At 37.6% G+C, this 21,263-nt stretch overlaps 1 protein-coding gene across 1 annotated transcript in view; it reads left to right on the top strand.

Moving 5' to 3' along the window:
- The window catches only part of LYST (lysosomal trafficking regulator), a 61,069-nt gene extending 43,301 nt beyond the window's left edge, over positions 1-17,768 (top strand). The window contains exons 35-52 of the mRNA XM_088534833.1: positions 28-124; positions 755-816; positions 1,215-1,270; positions 2,060-2,212; positions 2,537-2,781; positions 3,508-3,574; positions 4,637-4,793; positions 5,151-5,291; positions 5,679-5,896; positions 7,179-7,409; positions 8,909-9,098; positions 9,712-9,848; positions 10,712-10,810; positions 14,148-14,287; positions 14,578-14,675; positions 15,211-15,367; positions 15,576-15,647; positions 16,926-17,768. Coding sequence (XP_088390959.1) covers positions 28-124; positions 755-816; positions 1,215-1,270; positions 2,060-2,212; positions 2,537-2,781; positions 3,508-3,574; positions 4,637-4,793; positions 5,151-5,291; positions 5,679-5,896; positions 7,179-7,409; positions 8,909-9,098; positions 9,712-9,848; positions 10,712-10,810; positions 14,148-14,287; positions 14,578-14,675; positions 15,211-15,367; positions 15,576-15,647; positions 16,926-17,064 — 2,459 coding nt within the window. The 3' untranslated portion in view covers positions 17,065-17,768. The remainder of the gene's footprint in view (positions 1-27; positions 125-754; positions 817-1,214; positions 1,271-2,059; positions 2,213-2,536; positions 2,782-3,507; positions 3,575-4,636; positions 4,794-5,150; positions 5,292-5,678; positions 5,897-7,178; positions 7,410-8,908; positions 9,099-9,711; positions 9,849-10,711; positions 10,811-14,147; positions 14,288-14,577; positions 14,676-15,210; positions 15,368-15,575; positions 15,648-16,925) is intronic.
- The last annotated feature ends 3,495 nt before the right edge of the window (positions 17,769-21,263 follow it).

Raw genomic sequence — 21,263 nt, 5'->3', positions numbered from 1 at the left:
TTCTTTCTTTTTTTCCCCTCTTAACAGGCATGATCAAACCTCCCTTGTCTTACCTGTTTGAAGACAAAACATATTCTTCTCACTCATCTACTGTAAAGGACAAAGCAGCAAGTGAGCATATAAGGTAGGCTTTGGGTAAGATCAACCTCCCTTCTGCTTTCCCTGTTTGAAAGGAGAAGTCCTTGTTGGTGTAACCTTTTTCTTTAAGCATTTTAAGAGTGAGATAAAGGAGACAGATGTTAAACACTGAGGTTTTATTTACAACATTCACAGGAAAGGTTTAGTTTACAACGGTGTGGGTTTTCTGACTCTTATACAGTATCTGCGTATCTTCAAAACCAGTAGAAGCAACTATCTGGTGTGATATGGGATGGGCCTTCTGTGGGATAATCTGGTGGTGTTTTGTTACTTGTCACTTGTATGCAAGACATGCATTGCAACATGGTCTGGTCAAAAGCAAATTAATACCTTCATCCTTCAGGCTTTTTATAAATTATGCTAAACTTGACACACCAGTTATATCAATTGACCATCTAACTTTCCCTAAAATAACAGCAGAGAACATGGCAATAGACTAAATATAAGTACACTTGTGTGAAAGTTTAGAAGACTGAGGATCTATTTCCCTTCCCCTTTTTGAATTTGAACTCTTAAGCTTATGGTGTTCTGAGGTTTGTCTTGGAGATGGATAGTTTTAGCTAAGTGTGGAAATAATACATGAACCGGCAAGCAACACAACTTAAATATATTTCAGAGTTAATAGAAGATGTATCAGTGTGGCACCTTCTAGAGAAACTGCTGGTGAACTGTTGCTAGGTAAGTAGAATTTTCAGTCTTCACAACTATCTCTTCTGCACCAAACTTGTCTGTCTGTAGATGTTTTCCTTCTTTTTTTCCCAAAAGATAACTTAATTGTCAAGGACATGTTGGGAGGAAAGTTACTGCTAAATACTTACTGACTTATCAGGAATGATATCCTTCAGCTAACTTCTCCCTTTTTCTGTTGTTTGCATGTGTTCTCTTTGGCCTATAGTTAGGTTGAAAGTTTAAAATGTAGTCTAAAGTGGTGGAATAAAAACTCTATTTCTCTCAAGTACAGCCTTGTCTACCTACTGCTCATACAACTCCTAAAACCTCAACAGTGAATGCTTGTGTAAAGTTAAGATGCAATATGCAAACAACCTCATACAGCTCTGCCACTTTTTTCCCCTTAGGAAAGTGTGGCATGTATTTTGTTGAGGACAATGCCTCGGACACTATGGAGAATCCTGTGAGTATGCTGTGCAGGCTGAGCTCTTCCAGGGCCTTGCTGTTCTCTACTCCTAAGATTGTCATAGCACTGGGTAGAGAATCTCTGGACATGGTCAGCCAAGCTGATGAGTTTGGGTTTAATGTTGCCACTGTTAGACTGGCTGTGGAGTCGGTGATAGCTGCATGCACAGAAACAAGATGGGAAGATTCAGCCAAGTGGGCTGGGAAGGGGGGAGGAGCAAGTGATTTTGGGAGTCTTCTCGACATAGTTGTCTATCCCTCCAGAGTTCAGCTTGGATGGAATGTAATAGAAAATGCCTAGAACTCGCTCAGGTTGGTATCTGAAACAGCCTTCCTGGGAGCTTGGGCACTAAGAAGTACAGTGCAGAGACTCTCAAATACATAAATTCTGCTGTACTCTGCAGGATCACTGTTACCTGGATTTTCCATTATTTTGAAAGCTGTAAACTCCCCTCTTAACCTGTGGTGAGAGCTGTTTTATAAGGAAAACTGGAACCGTAACTGATTGGAGAATCACAGAATGGTTAAGGTTGGAAGGGACCCCTAGAGATCCTCTAGTTCAACTCCTCTGGTGTCCAGGCAGGTCTGGAAGATCTCCAGAGAAGGAGACTCCACAACCTCTCTCCATACAAAGAAGGTCACAGTAATACCTTAAAGCATTACAGAAAAATTATCCAAGTCTGCCTTAATATATAGCTATATAGCTATAAACTGGTCCTGTTGAGGAGGGGTTTCCTGTGTAGAAAAGTTGCTGCTGAAATATTCTTTTGAATTGTGCATTTCTTAGAGTTTTCATGGAGAAACTGAACCAGCATCCTTTTCTTGGACCTATGAGGAAATTAAGGAAGTTCATAAGAGATGGTGGCAGCTAAGAGACAATGCTGTGGAAATATTTTTAACAAACGGCAGAACCTTACTCTTGGCTTTTGATAACACAAAGGTAATGTGCATTGATTGCATAATAATGAAAACACTTTGCTATTTCTTCATAATATATGTTCATGTATTAGTTTTTAAGGAGATTTGTTGCATGGACTAATATTGAATTCTGCTTAATACCATTGACAACTGTGCTCAGCCAGGTCTCTAGACAAATGCAATTCCATTGAAAAATTCATCTCAGATGCATTAAGATAACTGAAAAACTTAGTAATACTGAGCATTGCTTCATTACAGGAGATCTCTGAAAATTTGTAAATGAGGAAAAACTTAATGAGTCTGAAGCTTTTTAAGTTATGATTAAATCTGTGGTATTTTCTTTTAGGTCCGTGATGATGTGTACCACAACATCTTAACTAACAATTTGCCTAACCTTTTGGAATATGGAAACATTACTGCTTTGACCCACCTCTGGTGCACAGGACAGATTACTAACTTTGAATACCTGACTCATTTAAACAAACATGCGGGCCGCTCCTTCAATGATCTTATGCAGTATCCAGTATTTCCCTTTATACTTTCTGACTACACCAATGAAACACTGGACCTAAATGATCCATCAGTATATAGGTAATATGAAAAATTTGGAACTGGTATAATTGAAGTGGTTGTTTCAGTATAGCTATTTAATTTTGTTGTACTAAATGGTGCACACAGGTGAATGCAACTACTGAGGAATGAGCCTCATCTTTAGGGTTTTCTGCAATGAGTCTGTGCTTTACCCATTTAAATGAAATGACAAGAAATGAGAATGTCACAGGATGTTTTGGGTTTGGCTTGTTGTCCACCATCTTGAACATCATGATAAACATAGTATACTGACTTAAATAGTGGCCACATGGTTAAATTCATGACTACAGAGTTCTGAGCAAATTAATGAAAACTAAACAGGAGTAGAAATAACATAGTAAATAATTTTGCCAGTTACATATTGCCTTGACTGTAAATAGTGCTAAGTGAGCTGTCCCATCCTAATAAATCCTTAAGGCAATTTAACCATGGTGGCACAAAGTCTCTATTTTTAAGTGGTGCCCCCGATTTGAAAAAGAAGCTCTTTGAGTGCACTGGCTTGTCTGTTACTTTTGCTGCGGGTAGCGTGTGGATCTGAGTTTGCTTTTAGCACTAACTGAATGTGGCCTTTACTCTTTCATAAACTCTTTCATAAAATACTACTTTTCAATTTTGCTGTTGTCTGTCCATGTTACAAAAGCCATTTTTCTAGGTAATGCTTTATTAAATGGTGTGCATCCACATCATTAGAAAAATGACAAGATATCAGTACTTTTTACATTACAGAAATCTGGTCAAGCCCATAGCTGTGCAGTCTAAGGAAAAGGAAGATCGTTATGTGGATACTTACAAGGTAATTAAGATAATTCTGGATTTAGTATTTTTCTGCTGTGTGTGTATATTTCTTACTATGCCCTGCCCTGTGTTGTATGTTTAAAAAAATAGGGGGGGGGGAGGGGGGCGCTTTGTTGTTTAACTTTGCTTAATTAAAAAAAAAAAAATCCAGTATTTACAATCTGTGGAATTCTGTTTTCCAGTGCATTATGTTTTCTGATAATTTTTACCTGTTCCTGTAAGAAATGACATATTGGGGCTGGAAAGTATCTAATTGGGCATTCAAATTTGCATCTATATTATGGCCTGCAGATTTCTCCTCAGAGAAATTGCCTCAGAGGCAAGAAATACATATTAAAGAAAGCATTTCCTCCATTTAGTATTGAAAGCCTGCGTAGTGACTCATTAGTGATAGAAAGCAAGAAAAATAATGCAAAAGTAATAACAACTGCAAAGATGATCATTTGAATTCACTTAAAGCATGCTTAGATGTCTAGCTTAAAGTCTCAAAGGACTGAGTGACCACTTCCTAATATTTGATGCTGAATCACTTTTGAACTTATCTTCCTTGAAAGATCAATTTTATTCCTAAACAGTTTAGGCAAGGTCTTACTTTCGTTGTTGCTGGCATGGAGAGACTAGGATTTTCTCTTATTTCTCTGATGTCAACTTAGAAGTGTCAAACTTTCTGTTTTGTGATATAAGTTGGCAGTCTAGCTGAATGCATGCAAAACTCAATTGAGCTTCAAATGGGATTTTTTAGATTTTTTTTTTTTGTTAGAAGAGCATGTTTAATAGTGTAAATGGGCTTTCAGAACAGTTGCCAGAATAGTATTTGAATGGCATATTTTAGGTGGCAGAATTGGATAGGTGCTTCAGAAAGTTGTATCTTGTCGCAGACTTGGAAGGTGGGAACCTTATTTAAATAAAGATGTGATAGTCTTGAGTATAGCTCAGTTTCTGAAAAGCGGAAGTATTGAAACGTCATGTAAGTGATCGGAGCATTTGGGCCTGATAACCAAGGTGTCCTCTGTGTTGAAATCTAAATAGATTGGAAATGTTTCTTCTACTGTTTTTATAGTATCTGGAAGAGGAATACCGTAAAGGCGCAAGAGAAGATGATCCAATGCCCCCTGTACAGCCTTATCACTATGGATCTCATTATTCCAACAGTGGAACTGTGCTTCATTTCCTGGTTAGGCTGCCACCTTTCACCAAAATGTTTTTGGCCTATCAAGGTGAGCTTGCTTTTGTTTGCACTTGCCTTTCATATCTGGATCTAGTTTCAGTGGCCCAGGAAAGCCCTGCCTTGCTTTGTTTCAGAATAGTTTATCAGATGCAAATTGCTGAGTGTGTTTTCACAATGGACACACTCTGAAATTGTCAAGCTAAGGCATAAGCCTGTACATTGCAGTGTATATTTAGGAACTGACCTTTATTTAAGTTTCAGTTTGTGTAACATCCAGTAATTGAAATAAAAGAATTCTAAATGTTCTCAGCTAACTGGTGAGCAGTTAATTTCTTGAAGTTGCAGATGTGCAACTGGTACCGTGTCTGTCATCAATGTAACAAATTCAGTTTGGATTTCTTTACAGATCAAAGTTTTGACATCCCAGACAGAACTTTTCATTCCACCAACACAACCTGGCGCCTCTCTTCCTATGAATCAATGACTGACGTAAAGGAGCTTATCCCAGAATTTTTCTACCTTCCAGACTTTCTAGTTAACAGAGAAGGTATACTAAGAGGATACCAAAACTGCATAACAAAAACAGCCTTAGCACTCAGACCATGGGTTGAAACTGAGAACATTTATGTCCCTTGATTGAATTGGCTTGGCAATAGATGTGTGGGGAAATATCTGGCATTAATTTCGGGGTTATGCTGCAAAAGCTGTTATGTAGGGCTTCAGATATTTTTGTGAAAACTTGCTATGTGGGTGATTCTGTGTTTTAATGAATGTGCAAGTGTGTGTGTGCGTGTGTGCGCGTGTGACTTGTTAACAGAACTACTTTGCTTAAGTAACCACTGAGACTAATTGTTAGCATTCATAGAACCCGATAAAGACCTTTCAGAAGTCACTGTAAACCAAAATGTTGAAGTGCTTATTCCCCTGTTTCTAGGTTTTGATTTTGGAGTGCGTCAGAATGGTGACAGAGTTAACCATGTCAACCTTCCACCTTGGGCTCGCAATGATCCTCGTCTCTTCATCTTGATTCATCGTCAGGCTTTGGAGTCTGACCATGTTTCCCAGACAATCTGTCACTGGATCGACTTGGTGTTTGGTTATAAGCAGAAAGGCAAGGCCTCTGTTCAGGCTATTAATGTCTTTCATCCTGCAGTAAGTACTTGTCGAAGAGCACGTTTGTTCATTGTATATTGTAGCTTAATGGTGGAAGAAGTGCAGCCTGATTAATTTGGAACATATTCAGCATAGTGCAGTTCCCTTGCTCCAGAAGTATTGAGGAGTAAGGAAAGGCTTTAAACACTTCAGGGCATTACTGGTGGTCTACTCGGTGAATCTTTCTTGCCTGTCTAGGCAGGGTATAACTGTGCTGCATTATTGGGGTTGTGTGCTTTTTGTTTCTGCTTTCAGAATAGCTAGCTTTTCTGTGATTGTAAGAACTTTGTATGTGTGTGTGTCTCTATACACCCCTATGTCCATATAGCTGCTGCTTCCTCATTCAAAAACAGTTTCATTTGGGAAGGTTCTGCTGCAGTTTCTGATGTCAAATAGTTCAGTTTAAATTCAGTATTTGTATTAATTTGTTCTATTTACCTGTCTATGTTCTGTCCAGCTAGTAAGAATTTTCTTTTTCAGTAAACTTAATTTAAGATTAGGGAAGTAGTTCTTCAATGTAAAGATTTTCCAGAACGTCACTCCTTACATAACTGTAGCATTTCAGATCTTGGATTATATTATTTAATAAACTAAATCCTTAGTATCACATGATCTGCTCAGCCAGGCAGTCTTATTTTCAAAAGCATATGTTTCCTGTAGCAAGCTCTGTGTATTAGCAAGGTAATGGGAGTGATGTTTGATAGTGGTGGCTTTTTTCTTTTCAAATAGTCACCGAACTGTATTCCTTTCCTTCCCCACCCACTTGTAAGTATTTATTAGATTACTATCTGGTACTTCAAATATTAAGTTATTGAGAATGTGTTCACAGTTTTTTGAAGTGGAAAGTCAAGGCCTTGTCAGTGTGACTGAGAAGGATGTGGTATGCAGTTAGAGAAGTGTAGTTAGCTTTCAGTATGAGAAGGGAGAAAGAAAATAATTTTAATTCCTGAAATAGGGAAGGTTTTACTTCTCCTTCCTCCAAGCTCAAGTCTTAATATAGTAATAAAAAAGGATTTACAGAAAAACTTTACCAGAAGCAAGCTTTTTGTGCAAGCTAAAGGTATACTAAAAAAAATCTGTGATAGAACTTACTCAAGAAATACATGTTGGAGCAGCTAAGGAAAGTTTTCAGTTGCTCTTTAATTGGTAGCCATTGCTGGATGGCTTCTGGCAAGCCTTAACAACAAAAAAAGTCTTGCTCCAAACTTGTATGTGTATGTTGAGAAATCTTTCTCAAAAATGAATTTCTAAAGCTTACTCTTCTTTCCCCTCTGCTGTCTAGACATATTTTGGGATGGATGTTTCTGCTGTTGAAGATCCTGTTCAGAGAAGAGCTCTTGAAACAATGATAAAAACATATGGACAAACGCCTCGCCAGCTGTTCCATGCAGCACATGTTAGCAGGCCTGGATCCAGGCTCATCATAGAAGGAGAACTTCCTGCTGCCATGGGATTATTAGTGCAGTTTGCTTTTAGAGAAACGAGAGAGCATACTAAAGAAATAGTATATCCAGTATGTCATGTCATTCTGCTTCACAAGATAGTTCAGTTAATATTCACATACTGTGATTGTTGTTTATGTTTACCTCTGAATAACTGAAAATACCATCTATCCTTTTTTTAAAAAAAAAAAAAACAAAAAAAACAAAAAAACTGAAATTGTGTCCTCTTTTGTTCCAAACTGTTTTCCCCATTACCTGGAGAGTGTGAACTTCTTAAAAGAACTGTCTAGCAGACTGTTTGTCCTTAGCACAGGGGGACAAGACTGGCTCATTGCTCCCTTCCTCTTACTCCAGCAAGAGAGAAATGTGTTTTTGCCCCTTCTCCCTGCTTACCTTCCTTACCCCAGCACCCAGGAGACTTATGTATAACTGTCTCCACAGATTTATACTCTTTTTGGGGAATGGTTATACAAAGTGTGTTACCACAGATGGGGTTTCAGAGGTTCTGCTTCCTGCTCTTGCAAAAGCTGTCTACAGAAGAATAGACTTTCTCATAATAGTCTATAATTTACCTGACACATGAGGATTTGTATGTGAGGCCCTAAGTATTAAGTTTAGTGCTTTCAGTACATCCTCACCAGCATTCTTACCACTAAACTGGAACAAATGATAGAAAATGAGTAATCTGAATTACAGGCACATCTACTAAGATGTGGATATTTTCTCATTCAGTTGAACAAAATGCCTCTAGTATCTTTAGTTCTAGCTTAGAGTGCGTGTCTATACACACACACACACACACACACACACACACACACACACATATATATATATATAAAAATGTCTCAATCAAGATTAATCTCCTAATTTCTCGGATCTAATAAAAAGTACCTAGTATTTCAGGATCCCTGAAAGTGCTGGTGACCCAGAGAACCTAGGAACTCTAATACCTAAATCAGTAGTTCACCTGATTTGCTGTTGTCATTGCTAGAACATTTCAGTGAATGTTTCTTCAACTGCAACTTACTGACAAAGCTGTACTATGAAGAAAATATTAAATTAGTGAAGCGCTAATGAAAATTTTTTATGTATTTTTGATATATTGGATGCCATAAAGTAGATCTGAATTCATCTTGTTTAAAGGAAGATCTGGAGAGCTCTTCACTTGGCTGGTTTTATGCTTTTGATGATGAATTCTATGTTCTATGTTTGATTGCTTACACCAACATCAGTGTCTGTAGGACAGTTCCACTTTATTTACCTCAGACTTTTTTATTTCTCCTAAAGTTCTCCTAAAGTGAGAAACAGAATTCTTGGATATGGAGAAATCAGAACTTATCGCTGCATTACCTACACTGTTAGCTTTCTATCACAGCCCTTAGATAAATGAGAACTCACTTAAAAATTAAGTTTAGCTGATTATACTGCGAAGTGTTTTGCCTGTTTTCCTTATGTTTCAGTACTTGAGTAATCCTTACCTGAACATTTTTGAGAATTAATATGAATAATTTGGCCTAATGAAAAGCTTTTACCTGCTTTTAATGTGAATGTTATTTTGTGTTTGTTTCAGAGTCCATTGCCATGGATAAAAGGCTTGAAGTGGGGAGAATATGTTGGTTCTCCGAGTGCTCCAGATCCTGTTGTATGCTTTAGCCAACCAAATGGAGAAAGATTTGGATCTCTTCAGGCCTTGCCAACCAAAGCTGTCTGTGCTTTGTCCCGCAAGTTTTGCCTGTTGATGATATATAGCAAGGAGCAAGGTATGAGTTTCTTTGCTTTCTATTCCCCTGAAAAGTTAGCCATAAAAAATGTAAATCTAATCCTACTGTTATTCTCCAACAACTCCCCCAGATTTATTCTGTTTAGCCAACAACTGTGAACAAGTCTTAAATGTGTAGTATCTTTCCTGGATGAGTGGATTTGATTTTTGAAGATTAGAGGCATCCAGTAATTAAGTTTTAAGTAATTTTTCTTTAAAATAACTTATAGTGCCAACAGTTTCAATTTGCCTACTTAAAGCTAACTTAAAGGTGACTTAAAGCTAACTGTTCCATTGAAGGCTTCACTTCTAGTTCTCAAAAATAAATTAATCTCCTTCAGAAATTATGAATAATCACCTCTCTAGCTGATAAAGTATTGTCAACCTCTTCCTCTTTTTCCTCTCCCTCAAGATGCAACATTTTGTTGTCCATATTATGAATTGTATAAACATTCAGAGATAGCGTTTTAGAGACCATTGAAATCTCTACTTGTTTTTGGCACCTACCTACTACTGGTTTGGAACCACAGCCTAACAGAAAATGTCACTTGGAATTCTTCCTGTCAGTGACACAGCTGCTGTCATGTGACAGTTTTTTTTATGCCTTTCCTCAGGCGTGAGGAGCATGCACAGCACGGATATTCAGTGGTCAGCGATCTTGAGCTGGGGATACGCTGATAACATTTTAAGACTGAAGAGCAAGCAAAGTGAGCCTCCAGTAAACTTCATACAGAGCTCTCAATTCCATCAGGTAAGAATCTTAGTCTTTTAGTTTTCAATTTAATATTGCTAGTTTAATCATATGGTGAACTGATTTGGTAGTAGTTATTTTTGTTTTCATTCTTGCGAGGCTTGTGGCCAGCAAATCTTATTCTGAGGGATGAGAATCCAAAGACAACTTTAGATTTAATGTACTAGATGACCCGATATTCTGCTTTACTCTCTTCGTTTGGAATGTGTCCCTCATATCACAATGATTCCTCTGGAGTGTGTTATTATGTTAAACAAAGCTCCCTTTTAAATGCATTTATGTGGGCTGTTTGTTTTGGGGTTTTTTGGTAGCTTTCCCTCCTGTGGAAAAAAATGGTGTGCATCTATAAAAACTAAGCAGTAATCTTAATTTTTAAGATTAATCTAAAAAAAGGGAGGGGAGGAGTAGTCTTTAAAAATCTAGGGAGTAAAGAATAAAATGGAAAAATTATGGATGTTTTGCTAGATGCAGAACTACATGAAAGGTTAGGCCTCTTTTGAAAGAGATTGCTTAAGCTGCTAGAGAACCTTCTGCCTTTACTATGTGAAGTGGCTGGTTAACTTGTCTACTAAAAAGATTCTGGCTTGCAGTGTGGCTGTAGGATTAGAGTTAGTCTGTAGCAATTCATCACCCTTTGGCTGCAGGTTCTGGATTGCAAAGAACTTCCCTCTCTGATTCTGAAATTATAGCAAGTGTGACTTACAGCAGGTCTTGGATTTCTTTTTTAGCTTAGGTATTTTAATGGGTTTTCTTAGGATAATCAGTGAAAAGCAACATGACCAAATGTTATACCATAATGAAAAACAGCAGTTAAAGAGCTTCCATTTTAACTCTTCTTTTCTGGCTTTTTGTTCTTTTTCAAGGTAACAAGTTGTGCATGGGTGCCAGACAGTTGCCAGCTTTTTACAGGCAGTAAATCTGGTGTCATCACAGCATATATGAACAGATTCACAAGTAATACAGTAAGTATCTTCAGAATTTATATTTAAGGTTTTAGAAATGTTCACTATTTTTGTTCTGTTTTTGACAGGGAAAGCAAGGGGGAATTTGTATTCATAGCTTTTCTTTAAAAGATGAAGTCCTTGTTTAGTATTTGTTTCTGAATGATGCTCTCTGTTATTGCTAGGTTTACCTCAGCATCTATACTTAGGTAGAAGTCTTATTTTTTTCACATACAACTAGCATTTACTTAGCTGTCATTTTCACACAGAACTGACCACACAGCCGTGTGCTCAGGCTAGGGTTTGGTGCTGAAGCTCTTTAGTAAAATAAAGCTCCCTATACAAAGGGAGCTCCTTCCTACAAAGGACATAGAGCCTTTCAACCTCTTAATTGAAATTGTGGAACACCTTTTTTTCAAAGTAAACAAAACTTGAAATACCACCTTCAAATACAGAAGTTCTGTGCTAGAGATTATGCATATTAATCACAAGGTCTTTTCACCATATGCCATACTCCTCAAGGGGAAAGGTAGAGAGGAGGGAAGTAACAGATGCAACTTGTCTCACTTAGTCTAGTGATGTTGCTGAGGTACTAACAGAAACTTCCCTGATGCTATGTGATAACTATGCTAGGAAAACAAACAAACAGTTTCAAAACTTGAAACTTTTGCCTCAGATTCTCAGAGCCTCTGAGTTCTTCCAGCACTAGCCTCTACTACTCCTCATCATTTCGTAATACTCATTTTGAGTAGTCATTTTAGGTAAATGTACAGGATTACCTACAGCAACAACTAAAGTAAGTGCTTTCTCAAGTTTAACTTGGACACCAGCAAACGTGCTTATGCTGTTGTGTACCCTTTAGCCATTACAATAGGCTGGACTAGAGGGAACTTTGATACAATCCATTACACTCAGTTTCCTGTTTTCTGCAACGGCAAATGATGCTCAGACTGAGAACAACAAACATGCAGTGATAACTTGATGATCTGCGGCTCAGCTTTTCTGAGCTTAGGAGCTTCGGGTTTAAAAACTAAAGTAGGATTTTAACCCTGCAAGCCTAAGCCAGTTGGCCCTTAAAGTATCTTAATTGCTGACTGATTGTTTAAAAATAGTGATTTTGTAAATAATATGCATTGAGATTTGGATTTCAGTTAAATCTTTTTGAAGTACTAAAATAGAAATTCACTATTCCTTTTTTCTACAGTGTTAAAGTCTGGAAATGTGAGCTTATGATCAAGTCTCTCATGTTTCCTAAAAGCAGTCTTTTGATTTAGAGTTTTCTTGCTGCACAGATTTTTTTTTTTTTTTAAAACGTCTCTGCTGAGCTCCTCAGCACTGACAGTTTTACATGCCCTGGGCAGACTGACCTTGCTGCCAATTTTGTAGCTCCTGTTAAGTCAGTTATCTGAGTCGAGGCAATAGGGAATGCAAATGTGCTTCCTAACATCTGTTCTGTATGCACCTAGTCAGCTGTGCGGTGATGGTAAACGATCTGTTATAATGAAGTACTTGAAACGTGAACGCTTTGGCCTAATTCATGTTTCTATAAATTTAATGCATAAGTAAAACTGGCATGTTCATGGGATACAAAGCCAAAGAGTCAGGCTGTCAGAAATCAAAAATAGTTCCCTGTTGTACTTCACATGGTCTGTTTTCTCTAGTTATTAGCTTAAAAAAACCTTGAAAAACTCAACCCATGGTCTCTGGTTTTGTCAAATGACTTATCCCAGCTTTTACTTTTTGACTGCTAGGATTGGCTTGTAAGCAGAAAGAGAAGCATTTAAATAATTTGTTTGAGAGTAAAACATCACAGTGACTATCTAAATTATCCTTTGAAGTGCTTTAATCATCTAGGTAAAACCACTAGAAAGAGCTACTGTTTAAAGATACATAAACGCATGCTTTTCCACATCTAGATACTATTTCAGTCAGCATCTAAAAGCAAGTTGGGAAGGGCGGACATGGCATTTTAGGCATGACTTATTAAGTTATGAATGTAGCTTGTGCTATAATTCAAGGTTGCCGTATTTTATATTACAATAACCAAGTAAAGGATCGGTGAACCATTGCAATCAGTGCTATAGTGACAACCTGCTGAAGGTGACTTCTCATTTTGATTCGGATGTTGAAATGAGTGACAGGCAACCACATAAAAGGGTTGGAAGCAACACAATAAGATACCAAAATCAGTTGTCCATGAGGGAATTGGGCATCTTGACTGTCGCTCATATAGTGAAAAAAGTTTGGTATGCTTTTTTCCAAAATGAGTAAGTGTTAAGAAAGGACCACACTGGTTCTAGAATGACAAGTGAATGCTATCATGTTTTACTGGAGAAGACGCACTGCAGAAAGGGACAAATGACAGATTTTCTTTGTTGTAATTTGGTTAAGATAGGCATCTGTCGTAAGTATTAAACATTAATCTTGTTTGCTCAGATACTGTTGCAGTACTACACAGATCATTTATTTTAGCACAAAAAATGTGAATTCTCTGTGAAGTAAGAGCAAAGTCTGTGGATATTTTCCTTTTTGTCTCCTTTCAAGTTTATAGACCTGTTATTTGTCCTATACCTTCATACAAATACAAGGGATTAGGTATTCTGCTGCATATGACAAAATACAGCAGAGCAATTTCCTTTTCATATATTTTGTTGCTGTACAGAGATTTTTAGGTGTGTATTTTATTTTATTTTATTTATTATTAAAGTCTTGCTGTTCTGATTAAGCAGCTCTGTCAATTTGCAGCCAGGTTTTGGGAAGTCTGAGTTGCTTCAAATGACAGGAATCGAACACCGTGCACAACTTGTGTTCAGTGTTCAATTTGCTGCTCTAACAATTTTCTAGCAATTTCAAGGTTTTTGATTTCTTGCATATTTTTCCAGCTTGAGGAATTTCCAGTAATTTATCATGCACACTGTGCATTACTTGCTGAGCTGTTCTTCTACTGCCTCTACTTTTCCAAGTGCATTCTCTGGATAACTAAAACATTGAGGACTATCTGTCATTTCTATGTCATGTAGAAAGAGCACAGTCTTGCAGAAAACGAATCAGCTAATTTCAAGGTCTGTAGCTGAGACAAAGTAGAGTACCTTTTCACAGGTCACACCTCACTTCATTGGACCATGTCAAAATATTTGCATAGACTGCAGCTCTAGAAGCAAAAAACATGAACATTAATGTTAATGATGTGTATGCTTATCACATATAAAGTATTAAACTAAGTGCTAACAGCAATGTTAGTGATCCTCTTAAAAGCAATGGGAATCATCTCTGGAAATCCAAGAATGAAACTTGTCCATTTTCAGAAAGCCTTTGACACTTCAGTCCTGAGTTCACGTTTTGTCTTGATGTTTTTCAGCCTTCTGAGATAGAAATGGAGTCACAAGTCCATCTGTACGGGCACACAGCAGAGATAACAAGCTTGTTTGTGTGCAAACCATACAGTATAATGATAAGTGTCAGCAAAGATGGAACCTGCATTATTTGGGATTTGAACAGGTACAAGTGTATACATATGCATTTTTCTATTGGTTCTCTTGTAAATTCTGTTTTTTCAGCTTCTTGGTATCTTTATCCTTTACTATTGACGGAACGTATTCTGTATATATCTTAACATAAACCAAAGCTTAACTGTTTTCTTTCCACAAAGTGTAGGGGAGTTCTAGAATGAATATGAGTAATGGAGTTATGTGAAACGTTGCTTGAAGTGAAGATAACTGAAATACTTTTTTTGAATAACCTTTTCTGTGTTTGAGTCTGAACTCTGGGCTTGTTCTGCTTTTGTTCAGGCTGTGCTATGTCCAGAGTCTGGCCGGACACAAGAGCCCTGTGACTGCAGTTTCAGCTAGTGAAACAACTGGTGATATCGCAACAGTCTGCGATTCAGGTACGTTTGAGGGTCAAAAATCATTTGTTTTGAGGTGAGGGTCTTTGTCCAGAAACATATGAGTTTTTGTTTTGAGGTGAGGGTCTTTGTCCAGAAACATATGAGTTTCTCCGGAAATGATTAGGCAGTGGTTTGAGTCAAGCGTAGATGTTCTATAGCTAACGCTTGAAATGTGAACAGATCTAACTTATGGTTCAACAACTAGCTGCTTAAAGTAGCTGATATGAATTCCCTCTTAGTGTTTCCATCTTAGTATGTTAAAAAAGGTCTTTAAAAATAAATTTGCATAGAATTTAAGTACTGTGTCCCACAACTCTGAAGTGACAGAGCTTTTAAACTATTTTATGGTGGCTTGGTGGTAGGCGCATTCATCATGACAAAAGCAGGAGGGCTCTGTGTGCTGCAGCATGTGGGACTAGAACCGCCTTAAACCTTCTGATCCCTTGAGAAGCTGATATTTTTTTTATGCTTCTGTTTCATAGCTCCAGGTGTAGTTTAGGTTTCTTCTAATATTGTCATTTTTGTTCTGTTGCAGTTGGAGGGGGTAGTGACTTGAGACTTTGGACAGTTAATGGTGATCTCGTGGGACATGTCCACTGCAGGGAAAGTATTTGCTCTGTTGCCTTCTCCAACCAGCCTGAAGGAATATCTGTCAACGTGATTGCAGGAGGGCTGGAAAATGGAGTTGTAAGGTAAGCATTTGAACTTCTGTATCTATTAAAATGCTTTGTAATTTGTTTCATATTTGGTGAGTATGTGGACTCAGTCACACTATTTGACTTGAAAATTTGGACAAACTGGTGTCCAGTTTCTCAACTTAACAGTTGCTAAAATTAGTTATATATAACATTAAAGTATTTTAAAGAAAATTTAATGTGAAGGAAAATTGTTTTCTTTCAGACTGTGGAGTACCTGGGACTTGAAGCCAGTGCGAGAAATAACATTTTCAAAGTCAGCCAAACCTATTGTAAGGTAAAAAATATTCTAAATTTACAGTAGACTTATTTTTCTTTGAAAATAAGACCAAAAACTGGCCTTGAGTATTGAACATGGAGTTGTCATGGAGACAGGGGATAAACAACCATTTCTGAAAGCAGGCATGCAGTTCTATTAATTAGTCATGGAAGTGAAAAGAGCACAAATGTACTCTATTTGTAATGGCATTAATAACTAGGTTTTTTGCTGCTATCAGGACAAGATGAATACAGATTGAAATTAGCAGGGTTCCCTTGTACTGAACAATAGTTACTCTTTATTCTTAAGTTTAGTGTTTTCCCCTAGGAGCTGTTTAATAATCAGGAGATAGCCCTTTAGCTTGAGCAGACTTGAGTAGCCATAAAAGGTTTTACTCCCTCAGAAACAAATTAAGATATTGCATTTCCCCCAGCTGCTTTTTCTGAGGCTGGAGGGAAACAGTGGAGAAAGGAGCAAATGAAATTTAAGGTAGGGCTGAAGCTGCCATTTTAGAGTGCTTGTGTAATTTTGACCATTAGAGTCCATTTGACCATTTATATAAGCAGAATTATTCTCATGTCAGTGTGCTCAGAACGCACAGCATCCAATTCTTCATATCCCCAGAGGGGCATCAGTCCCTTTTCAGAGTAATTCACTCAACAGATGACTTTGTTGTGACCATTGCTGGAACACCATTAAAAAAAACAAACCACTAATCACAGGGTTTTAGAAGCAAAAAGCCCTGTCTGATAGCAACTACTGTCATTCAATTACCTCCTTTAAGAAGCATTTCACAAAGCTTGTTGATAATGATTTAGTATCTACAGAATAACTTAAAGAAGCCTGCTTAAATGAGATGGAAAACAGATGATGATCTTCATGCTCTCTAACAATATTCATGGCATGACTGGAGAGTTTCACTGATGTTATAGCTTAGGAAATACCCAACTGAACAGAAGCCCTGTGCTGTGTCACGCAGCCGGGCAGCTTGAGTTTCGGAAGATGGAAGCAGCAGCACAGGGAGTACGATCAGTGCAGCTCACTTGCTTTGACGCTGCAAATAAATGGATGTACTAAACTGCATGACACGTTCAATTGCTGGGCAGAGCTGCAGTTCAGATGGGTTGCAAATCTAAGTATGTATTGGCAAACACTATGGAGCTGAAGTACTTGCTGGGACTCCCCTACTCAGGAGCTCGTTTATATTTGCTGTACTCTTGCAGTGTTTTTAATATTCTCTGCCACTTTTAAGTAGTCAAATGTGGTACAAATACAGGTTGTTTTCTTGTTTTTCAGCCTTACATTTTCCTGTGATGGTCATCACTTGTTCACAGCTAATAGTGATGGAAATGTCATAGGTTGGTGTCGCAAGGACCAGCAGCGCTTGAAGCTACCCATGTTCTACTCATTCCTTAGCAGCTATGCAGCTGGCTGATGAATATTTTTGCTGCTAACTCAAGTCTCTGATGCACTTTAAATCCAAAATAGGTTACAGAAACTTTTATTTAACTGGGTTTTTGAAATAAAATAAATAAAATGTCTTTAAAATGACTGAATAGATTGAAAGAAATTGGAGGGGGAGAAAAAAAAGGAAGAGCAGTCTAAGATCATTGTAAAATTGTGTATATTCGTGCACAAATTTGAAAAGTATTGAGGTCACAGGAAGCTCTGGTCATATATTCGAATACCAGCAAAGTGGCACATAAATGCTCTAACCTACAAGCCAAAATGCTGCAATATAAAATGTAATAGTATTTTTTAAATCACTTCATGGACACCAGAATTTTGACAATTGAATTGATAATAGCAACATCCCCCTCTTTTCTGTTGTAAAATATCAACAGTGTAAAGTTCTTTATTTATAAAAATGTCAGCATATATATACATGATTAGCTGAGTGTGGTACTACTGGCTCTGGGATAATTGACCCAAAACTTAAAAATCCAAGGTCACTCAAAATTGCTTTTTTGAGAAGCAAAGAACTCTGTAGGTGCTTTTTGCACCATCTTATGGTATTGTAATGATAAAATCTGTTACCTTTATATTTGTAATGTTTGCTGTCTTCTCTGTTGAGATAGGATAATAGTCTTTCCAGCAGACAAAAATAAAATACCTGTGTCTTAGTGATGGGCACACATCTCATGGCATCATGAAGCAATAGTTAAGTCAGGGTTTTGTGGGGGATGTTTTGTTTTGTTTTCCCCAGTGTAAACTCCACAGATTTGTAACACTAGCTATTTTGGTTCTGTGACAGGAAATACATATGTATAGCTTATCTTCAGAGCTCTAAAAAAAAAAAAAGGTATTAAGGAAGGCACAGGTGTGCTCCCGTTTGAGTGACATTGAACTTAAATACACTGTAAAATGTTTGAATCTAACTGCCTGACTAATACATGTTTGTAGGCATCAGATGATTTGGAAGAGTTTACATGAATACATTGTGCAAATATGCTATTTATTGCTAGGTGCTATTATTTTTGAGAGGAAAAATAATAAATCTCCAGTGTGAAAGTCTTGAAATTTGAAGTCTTGGGCCAGATCAAAAGTTACCATTTCAACAGATGGATTTTAAAGCCTGTAAACCTGATTCACACTGTACCTATGAGTAATCTGAAAGGTAAAACCCAAGAATGCTCCTTAAGCCTGATAAGCTACATTTTTTCTTTTGTTTTTATCATTTCCATATTCCACTATTGCCACACAGATGAACTGTTCTATCTCTTCATGTTTAAGGTTCATCTTAACCTTAAGGTTAAGGCTTAACAAACCTTGAGCTCTGTAATTGAGAATATCAAGTTGTTACGAAGCAAAAGTGCACACAAGAGATCTGTACTTTCAAAATTCCAAACAGTCTTTACAGAAACTTCCCAATTTGAAAAACTTTTTCAGCTGAGGAAACTTGATCTAAAAAGGTCTTCTCATAGTCTGTGACAAAGACTGATCCTTGATTTAATTAAGTGACTGCATACTGTATTAATTGAATTTAAATTACATATATTGTAGCAGCTTTGTATGGGATGGCTTTAATAATGTTTTTCATTATCCCAATGTTAATGTAAGGTCAAGCACAGACTGAAAAGCTTTTTGGCTCATGTTGAAGTGATGTGCATTATTTAAAAGAAAGAAAACACATTTTGTGGTTTTGGGGTGCTTTTGTGCTCCTTGGTCTGGGATGTTGCTCATAAAGGCTTATTTTTATAAAGCAGAATTCCACTTGTTCAAAGTAATATGCAAAATTGCTGGCCTTGTAAAGAGTGCAATATTATATTTTTATGTAAAAGTAAAATTGATTTTTTTGAAGCAGGGAATATTTATTCAGCTTAACATGTTCTGGAACAACTTCAGTAGTATATGTGCATGTCATAATGAAATTCCCTGTAAATGCCACATTCCACACTGTCTTGTATATATTGTCACATTGTTGGGTAATAAACAGATCTTTGTATCAAGTTGCTTATGAAATGGTTACAACCATGTTTTTGGCTTCATTTCTATTCTGTTCTGTTAGTGATCTTTGGCTCACTTTGTTCCCGTTTTACTCTGGCTGGCTCTCATGTCTTTGTTTTTATTTAAAAAAAAAAAAAAAAGTGACAAGGTTCTGCTTACAGGATACATCACCTGGCTCGCAAACCAGAGGAGAGGAGCCTGAAATTGGAAGGGGGAAGCTCCCAGAATTCTTCCAGTGCGTACATGCCCACATGGGCTCTTCCCATGGGCTGTGAGGCCACAGTTCAGGCCAAGTGTTGGCTGTCTAGGCAGGCAGATCTGCATGTGCACATCCTGCCTCATTTTGCTGGAAACCTGCTTTATCCAAGGAAAAGTGGAAAAGCACGTACTCTGGATTTGCTGGGGAGGGGATGGAAAGATGGAAACAGGAGCAGGAGCTCTCTGGGATGCAAGGATCTTCTTCTTGGAACCGAAGCCTGGGAGAAGGTCATATAACAGGGCCAGGGTTGGTAGCACTTGCAGAGTGTTGTCATGACTTAGATCATCATGCTCTGGCAGCAGAAGTGTATGGTGAGGGGAGGAAGGTTCAGGATAGAGCCACCAACCCACCTGCATGGAGGAGAAGAGGAATTCTCTAACAGTTGCAAGGAAAGGGAATCTTGATCTAAAATGTATCTACTCATTTAGGTGAACTCATGAAACAAAGCAAAATTATAGACAGAACTCTACTTGACCTGAATTAAATGCAGTGGAGTTAGGAATAGGATAGGAAAATAGTTTCCTTGGAGAAAAGGAAGTTTTCACCTTTGAGCCTGAAATATCAATTTTAAGGCTCCTTTTTGCATTTAAAACATCATCTGTCTTTGGAGAAAACTGATGAAAAGTCTCCTCCTGCATACTGAGCTAATGCCTTTTTCTTTCAGAATTTCTTTGAGCTATATATGACGGCATGGTACTCTACATATTTAGGGGCAGGAACCCTAGAGAGCAGGGGAGAAAAAATCATCTGGTTGGTCACTAACAGTCCTCAAGTTTACCATCAACTGGACAAGCTCAACTCTACTGTTTGTTTATGACAATATTCTGTGCCAAGCAACAGTTGGATAATATAAAGGGAAACTCCCTAGTATGTAAAGTAGAAAAGGGTCTATTTTTGTAAAAATATGCTCATAATAGAGTCCTAATAGGGCCAATATTCTTCGTACTTTTTGTTTAAAACCACATTAGCTTATTTCTTTTTTCCTCATAGAGAAGCCATTTCTATATGCTACTACCCTCTCGCAGTATTAAAAAACATGCTCTTAAAGGCCACTGCTTACCTTGAAAAATAGCCATTAGACTGGTTAGGCACCTAGGGGCACAGAGAGCTCTGTTTTTATCAGTATTTTAGGATGTTACAGACTCCTGACACACAGTAATGTACTCACTGCTAGTAAGGTATGTGGTGGAGGTTTACTTGTCTTCTGCTCTTCTGGAGTGGGATCAGAAAATGATTGCTTCTGCACCTGGTTTTCTAACAGGTTGGGCCATGTATTTCACAGTTCTTAACCCTGCCTTTCCCAAGTGATCCACCTAAATTGTCTGTGATTGTGATTATTCTTGCCCTCTCCTGGGCTGACACAAAGTAGACAAGCCAAAACATTAGCCTGTGCACTTTCTGATTTGCCAGCTAGTTTTCTGGAAATTATTTGGAAATCCTCGTTCTCTAAAAGCAATTGCATACTGTTCACACAGCCCTTGCTCGTGGCTATTTCACATAGAAGTAATCCCCCTTCATTTGGGTCAAGGAAGAGAAGCCAATGCAAGCAGTTAAAGGCATTATGTTCAAAGCCCGTAGCTAACCTCGGACTCTTATGTTAGAACGTTTTAATCTGCAAAAACTTAGAAGTATAGACTTGCATTCTTGTATATGAATACAGGAAACATTTTATTAAAGGATAAAAGCTGTTAGATTCCTGCAGTGGATAGATTGTGACTCACAACGCTGACAACACAGGTTACCTATCCATCTAACAGTGCTGTTTATCTAATACTGTGTACATCCTCCACGTGGTAAATAGAACCTTTGGTAGAAAGATCATCCCCATTAATTAAACGTGAATGAAAAAACAGCAACAAAAATAAGTTTCAGTTTTAGCAGCTCTAGTTAAGGTAAGATTGTGGACTTAAGTATATATTTATATTCAG

Source organism: Tinamus guttatus, unplaced genomic scaffold (genome assembly GCF_059628265.1).
Source record: "Tinamus guttatus ecotype Peru unplaced genomic scaffold, ASM5962826v1 Tinamus_guttatus_pri_ptg000601l, whole genome shotgun sequence".
Taxonomy (NCBI): domain Eukaryota; kingdom Metazoa; phylum Chordata; class Aves; order Tinamiformes; family Tinamidae; genus Tinamus; species Tinamus guttatus.
The sequence above is the reverse complement of the archived record's forward strand: the minus strand, read 5'-3'. Positions and strand labels throughout refer to the sequence as shown.